We start from the raw sequence: 21,526 nt of genomic DNA, 5'->3' as shown, positions 1-21,526 counted from the left end.
ATGTCACTGAACTGAACTTTAGCAGGACCTGGAAGACTTTAGCAAATATGTGATAGAGAATTTATGTGGAATGAAAACAAGCCAATCATTAGCATTCAGAGGACATAAGAAGAGAGCAGGTTGTCCAGAGAGGAGGCAATTGCAGTAATCATGCCGCAAGATGTCTGGGGTCTGGACAAGAAACTGAGTAGTACAATTACCAGAAATGGGCTGATGTTGTGAAGCATTAAGGAGTAGGAACAAAGGTAATCCAAATAAGAACTGGTCATCTTGGGCAGTGCTTCTCAAACCTGTCCTGGAAGCCCCCACACACCTGATTTACCTCACCAGCTCAATAGTAGAGGCTGCAAGACTTGAACTGGGTGTATCTTACAAAGGAAACAATCAAAAATGTGCAGTAGTGGGGGTCCCCAGGACAGATTTGAGAAGCACTGGTGTGCTTGATTAGGGAGACAAGCAGAGGGAAATGTGCAGTGCTGGGTTACTACAGGACCAGAGCTGGGAAGCACTGTTCTAGTAGGAGCCTGAGAAGAAACTCTAGATTATTCAGGAAAGTGCCATGAGCACCAGTTGACACCAATGATAAAATCCAATATATGGAGGTGGATGTATTCCATATGAATGGGGAGATTTGTAAGAGGCAAGATACCGACTGTCCAAGACTCCAAGAGACTGTGACACTATGAACCTTATTCCTGACGAGCCTATTGCGTTTTGAATTATGGGTGGCACTTCCGGTTTGGGGAACTTCCATTCGAAAAGACTGAAAGGAATCATTTCAAATCAAAAGGTTGCCCTACAAATAAAGCTTATCCATCAGTTTGACTGAATGAGCTGTCAATTTTCCTTCATGTTTTATTTTCAGACATAGTCAGAATAACATGGCCTACCACTTTGTGGCTGAGTTGCTGTTGTTCCCAATTGCTTCCACTTTGTTATGATACCACTAACTGTTGACCGTGGAATATTTAGTAGTGAGGAAATTTCACAAATGGACTTATTGCACAGGTGGAAACCTATCATGGTACCACACTTGAATTCACTGAGCTCCTGAGAGTGACCCATTCTTTCACAAATGTTTGTAGAAACAGTCTGCATGCCTAGGTGCTTTATTTTATACACCTGTGGCCATGGAAGTGATTGGAACACCTGAATTCAAAGATTTGGTGGGGTGTACCAATACTTTTGGCAATATAGTGTATGTTACATAATACAGATATATATATATATATATATATATATATATATATATATATATATATATTTAACCCATCCGTTATTGCTGTGGAAAGAATCACGCTTTTGGTGTTATTCATGGTCTGTTGAAAGTACTTTGTTGATGCTTTTACACTTTTTAATATCATTTTAATGTTCAATCGTTGAAAGGTGTGTAGAATAATGTCATCTCATTGTACCCATTTAAAAAAAAAAGTATTATTGCATTTATAGAGCAAGCTGTTTACAGCTTAATGGAAGTTACACTCATAATTCGCACAATTATGAATTGAAAAAAAGGTAAGATCCAAGTGCAAATATTTAAAGGGCAAACCACACAGCATAAATTCAAAAGACAGAAGAGGATGAGAAGAGAACAAGAATACTTAAAATTGCAGTGCACTTTTCAAGGAAACTATGGATATTAAAACAGGAAGTGTGAAGAATACCATGGGTTCATCATAGTTCAGTATTCTGGTGAGGGCACCACTGGGCTCAAATGCTAAACATAAACCTGAAATAGAAGCAGCAGAGGTGGCAGTGTCTTTAGGTGTATCAGTTGGAGTCATCAAGTGAAGAAATACCATTTGTGACAAGTCGAAAAAGGTCTGTTTTTCTTTACAAACCGGTAGGTATAGAGAGCCCCTGGTTTAAGAGATCTGCAGAGGTTAGAGTAGGACAGATGATACTGGATGGTTTTTAGTAGACTCTATTGAAATGATGGACAGGGATAAGTGACAACATGTTGAGTCTTGAATGTGTGCAGTTTGGAAAGCATCAAGTACTATGCAGGCTCAGGCCACAAACACAAAGTATACTCACGCTGACCACAAAAGCTTCCTGTATATCCCTTTAGACACTGGCAATGGTCATCTTCACACACCCCTCCATTCATACATCTGATATTGCATTGTTGGGCTTTAACAAGAAAAGAGAGAGGGAGACAGAAATACTTTATAGTCACATGTTATGACTGGTTAGAACTGTTTTATATGCCATGTGTACTTCACTGCTTTTTCTATAGTCTTATTGTATTTCTTTATCTTCCGAAATCTACTTTGAATAGAAATTTGTTAAATATACAGTACAAAAAAATTCTGTATAATATAACAAATAATGTATAAAACATACATGATTTGGTGGCACAGGTTGGGGCTATCTGGCCACCAGGACATGTGCACATGTTGGGTCTGGAGCAGAAACCATCACCACAGCTGTTCCGGCAAATAGCTGCGATACAGAGCATGTGGTAATATTAACAGAAAATGTCACTGGAATGAAGTAACTTGAGTGTTTAAAGGCTCTCTTATTTAGTTTAAACTGTAAGAACTTTTGTAGACTTATGACAGAAACAAAGTCAATCTGGTCAGTAAAAAGTTGAAGCTGTTAATGTTGTTTGTGGAGTTGTTTAAAGTGCTCCTTATAGATTTTTGAAAATTACCTTTCATGTAGTGTGTAACATAGCTCTAAGTGAATGAAAACATCCTGCAAAGTTTTAAATCTGAAAGTGCACCGTATATAAAGTTATTGTCTCTCAAAAGTAAGAATCGACTCTGAGTCAATTAAACTAAGTCGTTTGTAAAACGAATCCTTAGCCGTTTCGTTGTGATGTCACAACGAAACATTAACATATTGCCCACTTATTGCGTGTGCAGACGCCAGGGAAATTCTTTTTTTTTTTCAATAGCAGTACAATCTTTTGTTTTGTTCCTGTCATTTTACTGACGACTGCTTCTCAAACCTCAGGGAGTTTAACGCAGGAATTAACAAAATGCTTGGTCTTAAAATATGCATAAATACCCAGTTTAATTGGACCAGCTTGCTCCTCTGAATCTGAACCTGTATGTATGATTAATAATTGATGTTTATATTTTCTAGCGATCGAAATTTGTAGTTTTGTATGTTATGTTGTGTAATGCACACCCTTAGTCTCCTGCTAACCGGCTAACTCACATTTCTGTGTTTCTATTCAGATGTGGGTCCAATATTGTCTAAAAATGTGTCGATTAATGCAGCTTATCTGTCTTATTACTTGGAGTAATGATCAAGGATAGAGCACGACGTTTGTTTACAGAGTGTAATGCATTATCAGCTATTCGCGTTTGTGCTCGGCTAACGTGGGAGTTTACAACATACCCGTGGTCCGGTTCGCTTACATAACTGTGAAACAAACAGTTTTTTTCCTCTAAGTTTTTATTATTACAGTAGAGTGGAGCTCTATCTGTATTTTACTAGGATGTTAAGATGCGTTGTAATGTCAAACAATGACCATGCCATTTTTTACTTTGCTAATAGTTATGACAAAAAAGTCTTTGTGCACATCTGGCCTAAATGTTGTTAGAGGTTTTCAGCTTCGCTTGGCATTCTGATACAGCTCCCTCAGTTGCACCTACATAAAGTATAACAGTAACGCTGCTATCACATCTTATCAATAACACAAACTAAGGTGACACTTACCATAGACAAACGTCGTACTCCATTCGGGATTGCAAATCAGTTTCTTGTTGATCGATTACTTCAGACGTTTCATCGTCGGGCTCGAATTGATATGGTAAAATCGATGCTATCTTTTCTGTCCATACATTGTATACATTGTGCGCAACAGACGGTGCGCGCAGTAGACTAATAATAAAGGATTAGGCCATCTGACCAATCAGAGCAGTGTAAGCTCACGGAAAGAAGGGGTTTAGAGAAACTGATGCTTTGAACTGCTTCATACGAATCGTTTACGAGGTGAAATCCATTGAGGTGAAATTAAATGTATATTATGAGAAAACGAAAGTGTTTTTTGACCATGCATGCATGTAAACCTGTTGTAGGAGACTCCCAAAACAATATTAGGAACCTTTAAAAAGGCATAATAGGGGTATTTTAATCATATTCTGCTGAGATCTTAAAAGATTTATGGCCCGATTAAATGGGGCAAATTAGCGTGAGAGCGCAATTCCACAAATGTGCCGATGGGAGTGGCAAGTTTTGCGCGTGATCTAGCCTACTGTTGATGCACAAATTAAAGAACACAGAAGCAGTCAAATCATTTACATAATGACCAACGTAATCTACCAACAGCAGTGCAAATTAGCGTTGAAGTAGTTCTAGTGCAAGTATATAACAATTAGTTCAAACTTTGGTCTGTGGAGGGCAGTAATACTCTTAGTAGCGTCTACACCGATGGAATTCTAATAGAGAAGAAGAAGAAAAAAGCTAGTTCAAGACGAGCGTCTATGGTTAAACGTATATAATTTTTAATTTTGTTTTTTAGAAAATGACCGAACGTTTCACTAGATAAGACCCTTATTCCTCGTCTGGTATCGTTTAAAGCCTTTTGAAGCTGCACTGAAACTGTAATTTTGACCTTCAACCATTTAGGGTCAATTGAAGTAACCTATAAAGAGAATAATCCCGGAATGTTTTCATCAAAAACCTTAATTTCTTTTCGACTGAAGAAAGAAGGACATGGACATCTTGGATGACATGAGGGTGAGTAAATTATCAGGAAATTTTTATTTGAAAGTGGACTAATCCTATAAGACATGCTTTTTCAGCACTAATTTTGCACTTCAGTAAATCCAGACAGTAGTTTTTTAACGCCAAAAGAGGGGCTGTGCTGGTGCAAGCTGTTAGTAAATCTGGCCCTTAATGTCTTCTTTTAATCTTCAGTTGATTTCATCTAAGGCTATGGCTGAAGTTACTTTCTGCTTGTCTCTTTTTTTTTTTCTGTTCTTGTTGTTCCTCTTTCCTTCAGTGAATCTGCTTGTAAACAGCAGGTGTTCATCACTATGCTCAATTTTTAATTAATCACTTAATTATCTCATAACTGCAACACTGTGTCTGTTAATTTCACTCTTTGCGGTGTGGACACATGAACACTGAACAGTATTCATTTAACACTGATGATATTGTTGTGGGATTAAAGGTGTACAATAAAAGACACCGCAAAACATATTTAACAGTAATAAAATTGGGTAGGGTACATTTACACAACAACAATGTCCTAAAAACAGTGTTTAAAAAAAAAAGTTTTTCATGTACGGACAACAATGTTGTCACAACGATCCCTGTTCTCATTACATGGATCTGCAAAAATGTTTTAAAAAATGCTGTATTATGCTGGTGGGCCAGTAATTTGATGTCACTTTGTAAAGAAACACTACACGCCTATAGACTAACACGCATGCGTGAGACGTCACCATTTTCACTGAGACAATAATGGTACAGTTTTTAAAAAACTTGCATTTTGAAACCCATTTTCAAAAGTTTTCCATTTTTTGTTGAAAACTGTGCCATATAAACAGCCCCTATATTTGAGCAAACTGAAGAAAAACATGAATATATGGGCAACTCTGCTGCCAGCAAATAAAAAGTAAAATTACTGTGAAATAAAAAAACAGCTATGCAAAATAGTTTAATTTACTAAAAGAAACAATTTAACTTTACTCAGATGTTAGTAAAAGTTCATTGCACTTAATAGAAAAAAGTAAATCTTGAAATTAAATGTTTATTTTATGTGTTTTAAACATAAATGGAACTGTAAATTAACAGTAAACTAGTGGCAACCCCTACTGCCAGATTTGTGTCTAAGCAAGTGATAAAAAATGTTTTCTTAATTTCTACAAGGCATAAAATAAGCTTTAATTCATTATATACTTCCTAGAATTTTTTTATTAGAATAAATCTAAAGCATAAGGCAATGAAATCCAAAAGCACACTCATTGAACCTAGAGACAGTGTGAGGAACATCTGGACTCTGACTTACGCACAACACACTGGTTCCCCCCGGGTAGAGTCTTCCAGCCTGGACAGCAGTAGGACTGCAGACGAGATCCACACACATTAGGTCTGCAAAAAACAATGATGAGCTTCAAGATCAAATTGACCTGCATAATAAATGTACAAGGAAACCTATGAGACAAAGCAACCGAAGAAATCTGCACACACAAACAATAAGAGCTTGTCTAAAAGTTCACAGTTAAACTGTTCATATATGATACATGTTTCTGTAATAAAACTGCATTCACTCAGAACTCACTCAGAACAGCCCACATATCACAGCCTTATACTAATAAAAGCAGCATTAGTTTGATGTGTGTGTGTGTGTGTGTGTGTGTGTGTGTGTGTGTGTGTGAGACTCACCCTCTCAGGGACTCTTGTTTTTCTCGTCTCTGGGATCCATCCATATGAACAGTCGCTTTTCCATAAATTCCTGAGATATTCCCCATTAAAATTCCCAGTAGAGCAACAAATCCAACTAAACACCTCAGATCCCCTTGAGATGACATGATAGATCCAGTGAACCTTTACAATCAGTTAGTCCAAGAGATGAATGGAAAACATAACAGATCCCTTTTTAATTGATATGTAAAGTTGTACGATAAAGAGCTGAAATGAAGTGCAGGAGGAAAGCATGGATGAAGGAGGATCCCACACATTTCGTCAGGGTAGCTTATAAAATCGTGACGCCAGCAGCGGGCTATCAGATCTACCTATTCTGCAATTCACGCGCGAAACGTGAGGATACGTGAGAAAATGTGTGGATGAAAATTATTTTTTAAATTTGCACAAAATCAGGGTGCGATTGCCGAGGGATTTCCCTGCTTCTGAATTCCCTCTCTCTCTCTCTTTCCTATCGTTTATAAATAGCAGGTCAACGGTTTTACTATCTATTGCCGTCCTGGACATGAGGCGATACTATCTATATCAGCACAATGCACTGTCACTGCGTCATGAGATCAAAAACTGATTTCCGTTTTAACTATTGTGTTAAGCTTTAGCATAATGACTTATCTCGTTCACAATAAAAGGACGGTAACTACCGTATAACGATAACGATGTAGTTCTAAAAATCGTTCTAAAGAGTATCTATAAAAAATCGTTCTATAAAAGAGTAGCAGTCAGATACACACTAATTGTCGTGTCGCGCGCGCAGCATCCAGTATTTACAATATCGGCGATTACAATGGGTTCTTGTCTTTTGTCGTGCACCTCGCGTCCAGTGGGTGATAGCTGCGCAGATCCTGCAGCACCCCCACTTCCTGCGGTACTGACTATAACGACAACGTCACAGTGGAACTAGTTTGAATCATAGACAATAAATGGTTGGAATCACTTTCAGCACAAACTCGTTTGAGATGAGCAAAATCTGCGCAGAACCGATCACCGGTGATCACCGCGAGATGCATGCCGGTTAGAAATGTGTCAGAGTGTGGACCTTGCTCTGATGTCATGCCGACGTGTGTCAAAAACTCTCGCGACAGAAAAGTGGCCTCATCAGATTAGGAATGGAGAAATGAAGCCTCTTGAATCTTTGAAGCTTTTCTCTAAATGTTTCCGGGAAAGATTGAAGCATGTGGAGTGTAGAAAACAGCGCCATCTTGTGGCAGGTATAATTTACAGCAGCCATAATTTACAGCAGCCATAAACCCGAGAGTGCAGCTCTGTTGTTTCATCCATTAAGTACAAATAAAAGCCTGGCAATGCTAAATGTCCAGTTTTCTGATAATATAATTCACATATTAAAGTGTGGCAATACATTAAATGTAACAATTATAATAATATTAATTAATTTATAATAATACCAACAGAGTTGTCTGATGCAAGTAAATGGTGCTCTAATTATTTTATGGTTTTTATACTGCTTATATGGCAGAATCAGGGATGGGCAGTATTTATGATACATGTATTTCAAATACGTATTTCAAATACAAAATAGTATTTTGTAATTTGTATTTGATAGGGTTGATGAAAATGGCTTTGTATTTTGTATCAAAATACTTTAGTGTTTTGTATTTTTGTAGTTTTAAAATACTGTAAAATACTTTGTAAGTCTACATGATGACTTCATAAAAATGCAACCTCTGATTGGTGCTTACTCAGTGGTTTCCCCAGACTTGTTCAGAACAGATGTTAAGATTTGGTGTTCATTTTAGTAGCCTTGGCTAAATAGTTTACCAATTTACATGATGTTCTTGAAAACTATTGTACCGAGCAGCAGCCCCCTATATTTATGATTAACAATCAATTGATTAATTAGTTAGAAACTAGTTGCTATGAATACAGGAGCCATCAGTTGTCTTCTTATGAATGACTTGTTTGTCATTGAGTCAGTGTTGCTGATGCAAAGTAGGCCCTTCATTACCAAACACCAAGTAACTAAATTAGGATACAATTATTAGTCATTTGCAAACTGTTGGTTACTTTAAAACGAACCTTCATCTGGAAGTTCACAGGGATATGTCAATTTTCGCCGCTAGAGGTCAGTTATTCAGTCGCTTATCCTTGATTTTCTGGAATCATGGGAGGTGTTGTCTTCACGTCTACAGCCAGTGGAAAAGAATCGGGATGGGACTCAGGCAGAAATCATGTTCACGGATGAGATTATTAATGTAACTGTAGTATGAAGCCAAGCAGGGCGAGTGCTGTTGGAGCTGAACAAGACTGCTGGAGAGACTGCTAATGAGAGACAAAAGCGACCCACGTCTCGAGAGCAGTGGAACTTTTATTATGCCGCATTCGCTGTTTTCGCTTTTTTTTGGTCTAGCGTATGTGGGGTAATGCGGCACTGTTTATCATATTAGATACATATGTGTGTTGAAAGTTGTTTATAATGCTACTCTTTGCGTTCACTTGGCGGCTGCTATGAGACACTTATTGCACACTGCAGAAAGCTTGATCGATATTAGTCATGGTAAAACATGGTACTTGCGGTAAATCAAGAAAACGTGATTTAAACAAGTAGCTATATAACATGATTAGTTTTCAGTCAATGAATGAATCCAAAGAGTTCCTCATCTGTCTAATAAAACATAATATGTTTTATTAGACAGATGAGGAATATAATGTGTCTTTGGTCTTTCCATGGTTTCTACAAAATAAATCGAGGGTAACGTGGGTATGATGTAATTGATAGGCGACACACGGACACGGTCTGTGTCCTGGTTAAAATTGCATATTTCTCTGGATTTAAACATTCTTGGAAACATTTGGGATAAAGTAAGTACACAAGTCAACAAAATATATAACATTGTTCTTGTGGTTTTTGGATATTTTAATCCAAAAATCCTATTGTACATATTGTGCCTTTAACTGGTTGCATATGTTATTGGTTGACTCAGGCAGACAAAAGCTGGTGCTATCAAACATTGTTTACTTAATCAACTGAGTCAGTGTAATGGTGAATAGATCAAATAGCCCAGTTGATGGAATGTTTGTGAAGAAATTTCATGCTCCTTTGTAAAAGTATTTTTTAGTATTTTTAAAATACAAAAATACATTTTTTATTTTAATACATGATGTGGCTGCTGTATTTTGTAGTTTATTTTGATACATTAAATTAAGGTATTTGGTATTTTATTTTAAAATACATTTATGTATTTTTGCCCAACCCTGGGCAGAATATATGATCATGTAATATATGCTATAGGCTTATATATATAAATCTTAGTGTAAATGGACTTTATATTCCATAAACCCATAGAGAACTGGTCTGGTTTCAAATATTCCAACACGCAAAGTGAAGCATTCACGTGACTGGAAAGAAAGTGAGGCCACAGACTGTATATTATAGGGAGATGAGAGGTCTGTATTAGTGTTAATTTTGACAGCAAATTTTTATTTAATTTTAGTCATAGTCTTTTGACTAAAATGCCATTTAGTTTTAGTAATATTTTAGTCATCGGAAATTGTTTTAGTTTTAGTCTACTTTTAGTCGACAAAATATCATAAAGATTTTAGTCGACTAAATCTACAGTAGATTTAATCAACTAAAATCTAATTTAGTTAAATTGTAATGCATTAAGTAAGCATTTCTCTAACAATACACAGATCCAATACACTGATATACATCTGATATTCTCCAAACTGTTTATGTTCACTAAAGACAACCAATTGTACTTTACTCGCCAAAGCGGACGGTTTTTGACCATTCAAGTGCAAAAAGACACGAAAGAGAGCTCAATTCCAATTTCTGTTTTAGTTTCTTATTTATATATCTTATAGTTTTTTTGTTTCTTATTTAAGTACATCAGGTTAAGCTAAAGCTTAGAAACTAGATGAAATAAAATAAGTTTCCTTTTTTTTTTTTTTTTCAGTTAACGTTTATTTCAAGTGAAGATTTTGAAGATTTTTTTATGGTTTTAGGCTTAGTTAACTATAATAACCCTTATACTTGTAAAATATATTGAAAAATGTATCAAATAATGTTCTTAGTCTTTCCTACCTGTGACAGAAGATACAGTAGTTTACTATGAATTATATGAATAATAGGAATTAAATAAAAAACAGTTTATTGTTTAAACAAAATAACAATAATGACCAGGAAAAAATAATTATAAACCATCCCGAAATACACCGTGACTCATTCTGAAATGTCTGCAGTCTGCACTGTAGCAGGCTGCTCATTTAAAGCTGCAGTCCGCGATTTCTGGCCCTCTAGTGGTTAATGAACAGAACTGCACACGTCTTGCGGAAGAACATTGTAGCCGGAGCTACTTTTTTCTGTGTATGTCTATGGCGAGTCACGCAGTTACTGTGATACTCTGCGGCAGGTCCTACCAGTCCAGTCTGAAATAGTCTGAATATAGACACTTATTATAAGTGTACCATAATGATTCAGGGTAAGACAAAAACACAGTTTGGAAAATGGATTCATGTTGTACATTCTCATTATATATGTTTTGTAAATTTTGAACACAAAAAAAGTTATGGACAGCAGCTATAAGTTGAGATGAGGGAGATAAAATATGCATTCTTACAACCATCTAAAACATATTACCATATAAACATTGTGTTGTAAGCATTGTCAAAATTCATCAACATTAGCTTATAAGCAATCTCTTGGCATAAAGGTGCACTATTCGTTAATTGCGGAGCAGTCTGTAATGCTGCTGGGTGAGCCTGTAAAGCGCGCAACAGCGCCGGGTTTCCCGCGGTTAGATCAGCACGTTACACTTCAAATGTGAGCATCTTCCACACAGGACAGCAGTCCTGACTGGATATCTTCCCAAATCGTCCCTCTATATCATTTTCGTCTTGTTTTTATTCGTTGACGAAAATTAGAGTAGATTTTTGGCATAGTTGTAGTCATTCAATATGGATTTTTATTTAGTCATCGTCTCGTTTTCGTCCATGAAAAAATGTAGTTGACAAAAATTATGACGAAAATTATTCATCAACTAAATTAACACTGGTCTGTATACCATTGGAGAAAGCATAACGGCTAACTTAATCAAGTGCGGCACCTCTCAGCCTCTTGTGTAATGGCAGTGACATCAGTGCCCGCCATTCAAAACTCCATCCCTGCATACTGCCTATGCGTATCGCCAGAGCCAGAGCATTAGCATTAGCCGTTACGCTTTTTTGGCTAAAGGTTGCAGGCTTGCTTTCCAGTGGCTTTGGTGAGGCTTCGTTTTTCATTAATCACGTGTTTCTCTGAAAACAATACACGCTCCAGCATGGAGCTTCATGATAAATTGCGCTGCATACTCAATACATGCTTTGAAGCTCCAGTGTCATATGTGACATCACTACGTCGGATAACACAGTTGCTCTCCACCGACTTGGGTACACACTAAAATCTTTAAAATCTTATACGTTTTTTATAATGTGAGACACCACAAACATGAGGACAAAAAAAAAAAAATCCTAGATTTAACCATTATGCTCCTGCAGTGTGTGGTGTGCTGTGATGTGACAAAGACAATACACACACATGAACAGATTTTCAACCAGAGTCCCGACTGTGAACATGGGAAATCTCGCAAAAATTCTCGAGACTTCAGTATAAACATTTGCGGATGATAGGCAGGAAGAAATTGTGATTAAAGTGTTTGGAATGATTTTGGTATGTTTTACAGGATACTTTGTATAAACACTTGTGCTGTTGCCACAAGTCGACAATCTGATCCTTCATCTCTGCTGTCCAAATCCATTTAACTTTGTGCTGACTTGCACGATGGGAAACGACTTGCTGATGACACAGCTTAATGCTCATTGGTTTAAACAGCCGTGATGCAGGGTGGTCAAGGTGGTGTCGTAGAGGACGGATGGGTAATTTATAGTTATGGTGGTTGTAGTAGTGATGTGATTAATCAGTTTATTTTAATTCTTCATATATACTTTACTGTCTTCTATGTGAAAATTTTGCATTGATGTGCATCGACTTTTGCTAAATGGGAAGCAAGAGACATGGTTTTTCGAAAGCTATGGATGTTGAGATTGGCACCGAAGTTGAACTAGTCTCTGACACTTGCCTGAGCAACAGGTTCACTGTGCTTGCTGACCCTCCTGCATCAGGTGATATGAAACATGATTTCAATCTTTGTTTAGCAACGCCTTTTCCAGCGACTCCTGCAAAAAGTCCTCCCTCTAAAAAATCTAAAAAGAAGTCTGATACAAGTGGGAATATCGCCAACATTTTGAATGCCATTCAAGCACTGTCTGTAAAACAAGATGCTACTTTCCAAAAGATAATCTCCATCGAGAACGTCTCAGGTTACAGATGTAACCCTGGTTCCCTGAGTAGGGAACGAGACGCTGCGTGGTAACGCATTGGGAACCTTCTGCGTGATGTCGTCACTGAAGCACTCATGTATCTAACCAATCGCGTAGCGAGACGTCAGAGACGGGTGACGTCACGGACCAGGAAACTATAAAGCATACCCGGATGCAGAGCACGCTAGCTTCTGGATAAGTCTGAAACAAGTGCTCGCAAGTATGCAGGGGGTACGGCAAGAGACGCAGCGTCTTGTTCCCTACTCAGGGAACCAGGGTTACATCTGTAACCTGAGACGTTCCCTTTCGTGGGAACTATCGACGCTGCGTGGTAACGCATTGGGAACGCTATCCCAACTGTGCTGTAGCGGCAAATACTTGCCAAGTTATCTTGACAGAACTGATGACCCCGGAGTGGAGCCGACATCAAGGTTATAAAACCTCACAAATGTGTGCTGGCATGACCAACCAGCTGCATCACAGATGTCACTGATGGAGACACCTGACATCAAAGCTTTTGATGCCGCCATACCCCTCGTAGAATGGGCACAAACATTTAAAGGAGAAGGCTGTCCGGCCGCATCATATGCAAGTGTGATGGCCTCGACCACCCACTTGCTCATCCTCTGCTTGGATGCAGGGCCCCCCTTCTTAGGGGACCCATAGCAAACAAATAGCTGATCAGTTTTACGCCACAGGGCAGCTCTGTGGACGTTAGTATCCAAAGCCCTTACAGGGCAGAGCAGAGTCTTTCCTGATCCGAAGATTTAAAAGGAGGAGGATAGAAGGCCTGGAGCACGATGGGACCTGGAACATGGGTAGGGACCTTAGGGACATAGCCAGGTCTAGGATGCAGGAATGCTTTCACCATTCCTGGAGCGAACTCAAGATATGAAGGAGCAACTGACAGTGCTTGTAAGTCTCCTATCCTTTTCAGAGAAGTGATAGCGAGTAAAAAGATAGTCTTTAGAGTGAGGAACCTCTCAGGAACCTCCTCTAGTGGTTCAAAGGGCGCCTCGGCCAACTCTTGTAAAACCACGGCCAAGTCCCAGGCCGGAACCCTTGTGCGCACTGGAGGCCTCAACCTCAGCGTGCCACGGAGGAAGCGAGTGACCAGGGGGTCTCGACCCACTGAGAGGCCACCCTCAAGAGGAATGTGAAAGGCAGAGATAGCCGCAACATAAACCTTCAATGTTGAAGGGGATAAGCCCTCCGAGAACTTTTCTTGGAGAAATGTAAGCACGTGGCTAATAGAAGCGTGGACAGGGTCCACATTAATGCGTCTGCACCAGGCAGAAAACAAATTCCACTTATATGAATAAAGCTTCCTCGTGGCGGGAGCTCTGGAGTTTAATATGGTTTCCACAACCTTGGTTGGGAGACCAGCATCTATGAACCTGGCCCCCTCAGAGGCCAGGCCCATAGCTTCCATAATTCTGGGCGGGGATGTATTATCAGACCGCCCGCTTGTGACAGGAGGTCCTGTCTGAGGGGAAGCTCCATTGGGGAGCCGTCTAATAGGGACACTAGGTCCGAGAACCATATTCTGGTTGGCCAAAAGGGGGCCACCAGTATTAGGCTGACCCCCTCCCGGCGTACTTTCTCCAGAACTCCCGGGAGCAAGGCGATCGGGAGAAATGCGTACAGACGCCGCCTCGGCCACGTCTGTACCATGGCATCCAGCCCCAGAGGTGCTGGATGGGTGAGGGAGTACCAGAGCGGGCACTGGGTTGATTCTCCCGAAGCAAAGAGGTCGACTTCTGCGCAACCGAAATTTTCCCACAGGAGATCCACCACTTCTGGATGGAGTCTCCACTCCCCGGGCCTCGGGCCCTGCCTCGACAGGGCGTCCGCTCCCATATTTTGGCGCCCCAGGATGTAAGCTGCTCTCAGGGAGAGAGAGCAGGAGGATCTGACGGGCCAAGTAATAAAGTTGGCGAGACCGCAAACCCCCCTGATGATTTATATAGGCGACCACAGCAGTGTTGTCCGTGCGGACCAACACATGATGGCCTCTCAGGTCTGGGAGAAAGTGTTTTAATGCCAAGAACACCGCCATCATCTCCAGTCGATTTATGTGCCAGGAGAGCTGATGGACCTCCCATAAGCCCTGAGCTGGGCGACCACTCATGATCGCCCCCCCCCAGCCCGTGAGAGAAGCATCTGTCGTAAGCATTACGCGACGACCAGAAGTCCCCAGCACGGGTCCCTGGGACAGGAACCAGGGATCTTTCCACATGACCAGAGCACGAAGGCATCGTCGTGAGACTTTGATCATGCGAAAAGGATTTCCCCTCGGGGAAAATCCCCTGGTCCTGAGCCACCACTGTAAGGGTCTCATGTGCAGAAGGCCAAAAGGTATCACGTTGGACGCAGCTGCCATCATACCCAACAGTCTCTGGAACTGTTTTACAGTGAGTGACTGGCCTAGTTTCACCCCTTTCACGGCCGCTAGAATGGCACTCACACGAGCGGGAGACAGATGTGCCCGCATCGTGGTGGAGTCCTAAACTACATCCAGATAAGTGATAGTTTGAGCCGGAACTAGCACACTCTTTTTGGCGTTGAGCCTCAACCCAAGCCTCTCCATGTGACGCAGAACAACATCTCGATGCTGGACTGCCAGTTGCTCTGACTGAGCTAAAATCAACCAATCGTCTATGTAATTCAGTACGCGGATGCCCTGAAGCCTCAGCGGGGCCAGTGCCGCATCCACGCACTTCGTGAATGTGCGGGGTGATAACGATAGGCCAAACGGAAGAACCCTGTATTGGTAAGCTTCGCCCCCGAAAGCAAACCTGAGGAACTTCCTGTGAGAAGGATGGATGGACACATGAAAGTATGCATCTTTCAGGTCTATCGCCACAAACCAGTCCTCGGACCTGATCTGTGTGACAATCTGTTTGAGTGTAAGCATCTTGAACTTGAGCTTCTGGATTGAGCGATTTAACACGCGTAAGTCAAATTTATTTGTATAGCGCTTTTTACAATTGGTAATTGTTTCAAAGCAGCTTTACATATTAGAAGCACAGAAAAAAGAGAAGTGGTTAAAAATAAGCTGTACAAGCAAGCGTGGTAATATGTAACATATACAAGATGGTGCTACATTAAGCCAATGTCGGCTGACTCCCAGGGGTGGAAAAAACCCCCTAGGAGAAAAACCCAGCGTGCTAACACTGGGAAAAAAGTCCTAGGAGGGAAAAAACCCCTTGGAAGATATATATAATATATGTAAATGGATATGGAAATCAAAATCTGAATTATACATTTTTATTATAGAGATTAAAAATAGATTATATATAAATATATGTAAGCGGATACGGAGATTTAAAAATCTGAATTATAGATGCAGCCAGAACTGGATCTGTAGGCCCATTGTCTCCTGGGCTACGTTGTAGTCAGGTCCAGACAGAGGTTCTCCATCTGATCTGGATACGGCCTGGATCCAGCACCCGGCAAACCTCAGGATAAGCAGAGAGACTGATATTAGCGTAGATGCCATTCTTATTCTGATGTACAGGTATATCTAGTGTTATAGGAAATGTTCTCGGTTCCGGCCGACCTAATTATTGCAGCGTAACAATCCTTTAACGGATTTGAAAAATGTTAATGTATTGATAATGTGTTATGTGTATGCAAGAGCAAAGAGATGTGTTTTTAGTCTAGATTTAAACTGACAGAGTGTGTCTGCTTCCCGAACAATGCTAGGAAGATTGTTCCAGAGTTTAGGTGCTAAATAGGAAAAGGATCTGCCGCCTTCAGTTGATTTTGATATTCTGGGTATTATCAACTGGCCTGAATTCTGAGATCGCAATAGACGTGAAGGACTATAATGCACCAAGAGCTCGCTTAGATATTGGGGAGCTAAACCATTTAGAGCTTTATAAGTAAGTAGCAAGATTTTAAAATCTATACGATGTTTAATAGGGAGCCAATGTAATGTTCACAGAACTGGGCTAATATGGTCATACTTTCTGGTTCTAGTAAGAACTCTAGCTGCCGCATTTTGGACCAACTGTAGTCTGTTTAAAAGGCGAGCAGAACAACCACCCAGTAGAGCGTTACAGTAATCTAGTCTTGAGGTCATGAATGCATGAACCAACTGTTCCGCATTTGTCATTGAGAGCATATGTCGTAATTTAGATATATTTTTTAGATGGAAGAAGGCGGTTTTACAGATACTAGAAACATGACTTTCAAATGAAAGATTGGTATCAAAGAGCACACCCAGGTTCCTAACTGAAGACGAAGATTTAATGGAGCCCCCCTCAAGTGTTAGAGAGTATTCAAGGTTTTTTCGTGAGGAAGTTTTTGGTCCAAAGATTAGGATATCAGTTTTTTCTGAATTTAATAATAAGAAATTTCTTGTCATCCAGTTTTTAATGTCAGCTATGCATTCTGTTAGTTTTGTGAATTTGTAGGTTTCGTCAGGGAGCGAGGAAATATAGAGCTGAGTATCGTCAGCGTAGCAGTGAAAACTAACACCATGCTTCCTAATTATCTCTCCTAAGGGCAGCATGTACAGAGTGAAAAGCAACGGTCCTAGTACTGAGCCTTGTGGTACTCCATATTGAACTTGTGATCGATACGACATCTCTTCATTAACTACTACAGACTGATAACGGTCAGATAAGTATGATTTGAACCATGCCAAAGCAATTCCACTAATGCCAATATAGTTTTCAAGTCTTTTTAAAAGAATGTTGTGATCGATAGTGTCAAAAGCAGCACTGAGATCTAATAACACTAATAGAGAAATACAGCCACGATCGGATGATAAGAGTAGATCGTTTGTAACTCTAACGAGAGCAGTCTCAGTACTATGGTATGGTCTAAATCCTGACTGGAAATCCTCACAGATTCCATTTCTTTCTAAAAAGGAGCACAGTTGTGTTGAAACTGCCTTTTCTAGTATCTTTGACAGAAAAGGTAGATTCGAGATTGGCCTGTAATTTACTAAATCTCTCGGATCTAGTTGAGGTTTTTTAATAAGAGGTTTAATAATAGCCTGCTTAAAAGTTTTTGGCACGTATCCTAGTGTTAAAGATGAATTAATTATATCAAGAAGTGGACCTACGACCTCTGGAAGCATTTCTTTCAGTAGTTTAGTCGGCATTGGGTCTAACATACATGTTGTTGATTTTGATGATTTGATAAGTTTAGATAATTCTTCCTCTCCTATAGCGGCGAATGATTCTAGTTTTACCTCAGGGACACTACAGTGCACTGTCTGAAGCGAAACTGTAGACGGTTGCATGTTTATAATTTTCTCTCTAATATTGTCAATCTTGCAAGTAAAGAAGTTCATAAAGTCATTACTGCTGTGCTCTTTGGAAACGTCAGCAGTTGAATCTCTGTTTCTAGTTAATTTAGCCACTGTGTCAAATAAATACCTAGGATTATGTTTGTTTTCTATTAAGAGATTTGAAAAATAAGTAGATCTAGCATTTCTTATAGCCGTTCTGTACTCAATCATTTTTTCTTTCCACGAAAGGCGAAAAACTTCTAGTTTTGTTTTCTTCCAACTACGTTCAGCTTTTCTCACAGCTCGTTTTAGAGCCCGAGTGTGCTCATCATACCACGGCGTTGGGTTAGTTTCCTTAATCTTCTTTAGATGTAAAGGAGCGACTGCATCTAATGTGCTGGAAAAGAGAGAGCCAATAGTTTCTGTTGCAGCATCGAGTTCTTCTAAGTTGTCAGGTATACTAAGGCGATGAAACTGCTCGGGGAGATTATTTATAAAGCAATCTTTAGTGGTAGAAGTGATGGTTCTACCATATTTATGGCTGGGTGGTGGTTTTGTAGCCTTGGCTAACTGTATTATACACGAGACTAAATAATGATCTGATATATCATCGCTCTGCTGTAGAATTTCAACAGCATCAATATCAATTCCATGCGACATTATTAGATCTAAGGTATGATTACGACAATGAGTGGGTCCTGACACGTGTTGTCTAACTCCAATAGAGTTTAAAATGTCTGCAAATGCCAATCCAAATGCGTCTTTATTATTATCTACATGGATATTAAAATCACCAACAACAAGGACTTTATCCGCAGCCAGTACTAACTCTGATAGAAAATCAGCAAATTCTTTGATAAAGTCAGTATGGTGCCTTGGTGGCCTGTATACAGTAGCCAGCACAAATGTCAACTTACATAATGTTACATAAAGCACCATCACTTCAAAGGAATTATATTTGAAATTCTTTTGAATGATTCTGAATATATTACTATAAATTACAGCAACACCTCCCCCTTTGCCTTTCTGTCGAGGATTGTGTCGATAGTCATAACCTTGAGGACTAGACTCATTTAAAATAATGTAATCGTCTGGTTTTAGCCAGGTGTCTATCAAACACAGCAAGTCTAGTTTATTGTCTGTGATAATTTCATTTACAATAAGTGCTTTTGAAGAAATAGATCTAATATTCAGTAACCCAAGCTTTATCATTTGTTTATCTGATTTATCTGTGATTTTCATTTTTTGAACATCAATAAAATTTTTACCCTTAAAAGGTTTCGGAAGTTTTTTGTATTTACTAGTTCGAGGTACAGACACAGTCTCTATGTGATAATATCTAGGTGAAAGAGTTTCTATGTGCTGTGAATTATCTGAGTTCTGTGACGTGAGGCGGCTAGCAGATGGTCGGTTTAGCCAGTTTGTCTGCGTCCTGATCTGGGCCCTGGTTTGTCATGTTTCAGCTCTAAGACTATTTGCCAAATTTCTAGATAGAAGAGCAGCACCATCCCGGGAGGGATGAATACCATCTCTTTTCAACAGATCAGGTCTGCCCCAAAAGCTTTTCCAATTGTCTATGAAACCTATATTATTCTGCGGACACCACTTAGACAGCCAGTGATGATAACCTGCTAACTATCTCATCACTCCGACGAACAGGAAGAGGGCCAGAACAAATTACTTCTGCTGACATTGAATTTGCGAGTTCACACACCTCTTTAATGTTAATTTTAGTGATCTCCGACTGGCGAAGTCGAACATCATTTGTGCCAACGTGGATAATGATTTTAGAATATTTACGTTTAGCATTAGCCAGTACTTTTAAATTTGCTTTGATGTCAGGTGCTCTGGCCCCCGGCAAACATGTGACTATGGTGGCTGGTGTCTCTATTTTCACGCTCCGTGTAATAGAATCGCCAATAACTAGGGCACTTTCAACAGGATTCTCAGTGTGTGCGTCACTGAGTGGGGAGAACCTGTTTGATGTTCTAATCGGAACGGAAGAATGGTGTTTGTTCTTGCCACTATGCCGCCTCACAGTCACCCAGTTAGCCTGCTGCGTGGCTTCTACAACCGGAACCGAATGTGCAGTGTTTACTAGGCTAGTCGCATCCAAAGCAGTATCTAAGGCCCTTTCATTCTCACTATCCTCAATTAAAGTTTGGATGCGTGTCTCTAATTCTGAGATTCTCTCTGTCAGCCTGACAATATCCCTGCATTTATCACATGTGTAAGTCTCACTGCTGACAGAAAGAGCTAAGCTGTACATGTTGCATTTAATACACATGATAATCGTCGGACATGACTGACCGTGTTTTTGTAGAGTAGTCTGACTCCCCTCGCCGTCCGAAAAACTGCATTGCACACGGGACTCGCTAGCTGGATGTCTCGGTCGCTTGCAGGTGCCTGGGGCAAGGGACGCTGTACCTCACGGTGGATCTATGAATGCCGGGCAGCAAAGTCTCCACAGCTTCCCGATCTGGCGAGGACAGATCAGAATAACATACATCGGATAAATCCGCCATTAGATTGACAAGGAAGGTTAGTTTAGAGGAAAAAAATAGACGGTAGCTAGCAGGCTAGCGGGCTATGGCTGACACTAGGTGATTACGCTGGTAGATTACTAGTAATAAATCGTTCAGTTTAGTAATACTATGCAATAGGTTAAGTAATCTAGTGAAAAACAAGAAAGTTATATTATGTGAATAGGAATAAAGAGAAGGATTTAGGATAAACTCCACGAAGCTCCGAGCGTAGGTCAGACAGCAGGCAGCAGCGTTGAGCAGCGTTGAACCAGAAGTATGTCAGTCAATCTATGTAAATCTATGATAGGACGTAGTCCTCCATCGTAGTCCTCCATCCTTCTTCGGAACAATGAAGTAACGGCTGTAAAAACCTGACAGCTTGCTGGGAGGAGAAACCCTTTCTATAGCTCCTTTTTGCAAGAGTGTCATAACCTCTTGTTCCATAACCAGAGACTGCTCGGGGGTCACCACTGTGGGAAGGACCCCGTTGAATCTGGGCGGGCGAGACCCGAACTGTATTCTGTAACCCTTTTCTATCATGAGCAGTACCCAATTCGATATGTTTGGAAGGAGTTTCCACTCTGCCAAAAAATCTACTAAGGGAACCAGTCTCTCGAGACTGGCCTCTGGTGTTTTTTGTGCACTTGACTCAGTGCTCTGACGCGGCGCGCCGGCAGATGATAACCGAATCAAGTGGCCGACCCTCCTCGAAGGGCCGGCGGGGACCGCCGTGCCCTGACGCATACTGGGTGGCAGGGTTGACGGACTGATCCCCTGAGGGTGCCGAAGGGGAGCGGGGTTTAGATGTAATTTTCCCCGGCTTCCTTCGGAGGGGGCCACCCTCATTGGGTCCTGACCCACAGATATCAGGACCGCTTTGAAGCCTTCCGAGCGATAATAACAGCCCGCAGGTCCGTTTTGCCCATGGAAGGCTTCTTCTGAGCGGACCGACCCGATCCCCAAGCTGTTTGCGGGGGAGCGCGGGTGGCCACGCTCACTTTTTGTTGCGCTCTGTGGTGCGCTGAGGAGCTCGTGGATGGCCGAGGCTGCTCCC

General features: G+C 40.5%; 1 protein-coding gene across 5 annotated transcripts in view; it reads right to left on the bottom strand.

Moving 5' to 3' along the window:
• Positions 1-7,413, bottom strand: part of LOC125255244 (fibrillin-2) — a 144,220-nt gene extending 136,807 nt beyond the window's left edge. For 2 of the 5 annotated variants that reach the window (XM_048170321.1, XM_048170310.1), the window contains exons 1-4: positions 6,349-7,409; positions 5,972-6,054; positions 2,347-2,445; positions 2,038-2,133 (exon numbers count right to left, since the gene is read on the bottom strand). In XM_048170321.1, the coding sequence (XP_048026278.1) occupies positions 2,038-2,133; positions 2,347-2,445; positions 5,972-6,054; positions 6,349-6,494 (424 nt within the window). In that variant the 5' untranslated portion in view covers positions 6,495-7,409. Of the gene's footprint in view, positions 1-2,037; positions 2,134-2,346; positions 2,446-5,971; positions 6,055-6,348 lie in introns of all 5 variants that reach the window. The other 3 variants (XM_048170325.1, XM_048170296.1, XM_048170301.1) reach the window with 3 other exon arrangements.
• Positions 7,414-21,526: the final 14,113 nt, after the last annotated feature.

This window comes from Megalobrama amblycephala, linkage group LG2 (genome assembly GCF_018812025.1).
Source record: "Megalobrama amblycephala isolate DHTTF-2021 linkage group LG2, ASM1881202v1, whole genome shotgun sequence".
NCBI classification, from domain to species: domain Eukaryota; kingdom Metazoa; phylum Chordata; class Actinopteri; order Cypriniformes; family Xenocyprididae; genus Megalobrama; species Megalobrama amblycephala.
Note: the sequence above shows the minus strand (reverse complement) of the source record. Positions and strands in the feature narration are given on the sequence as shown.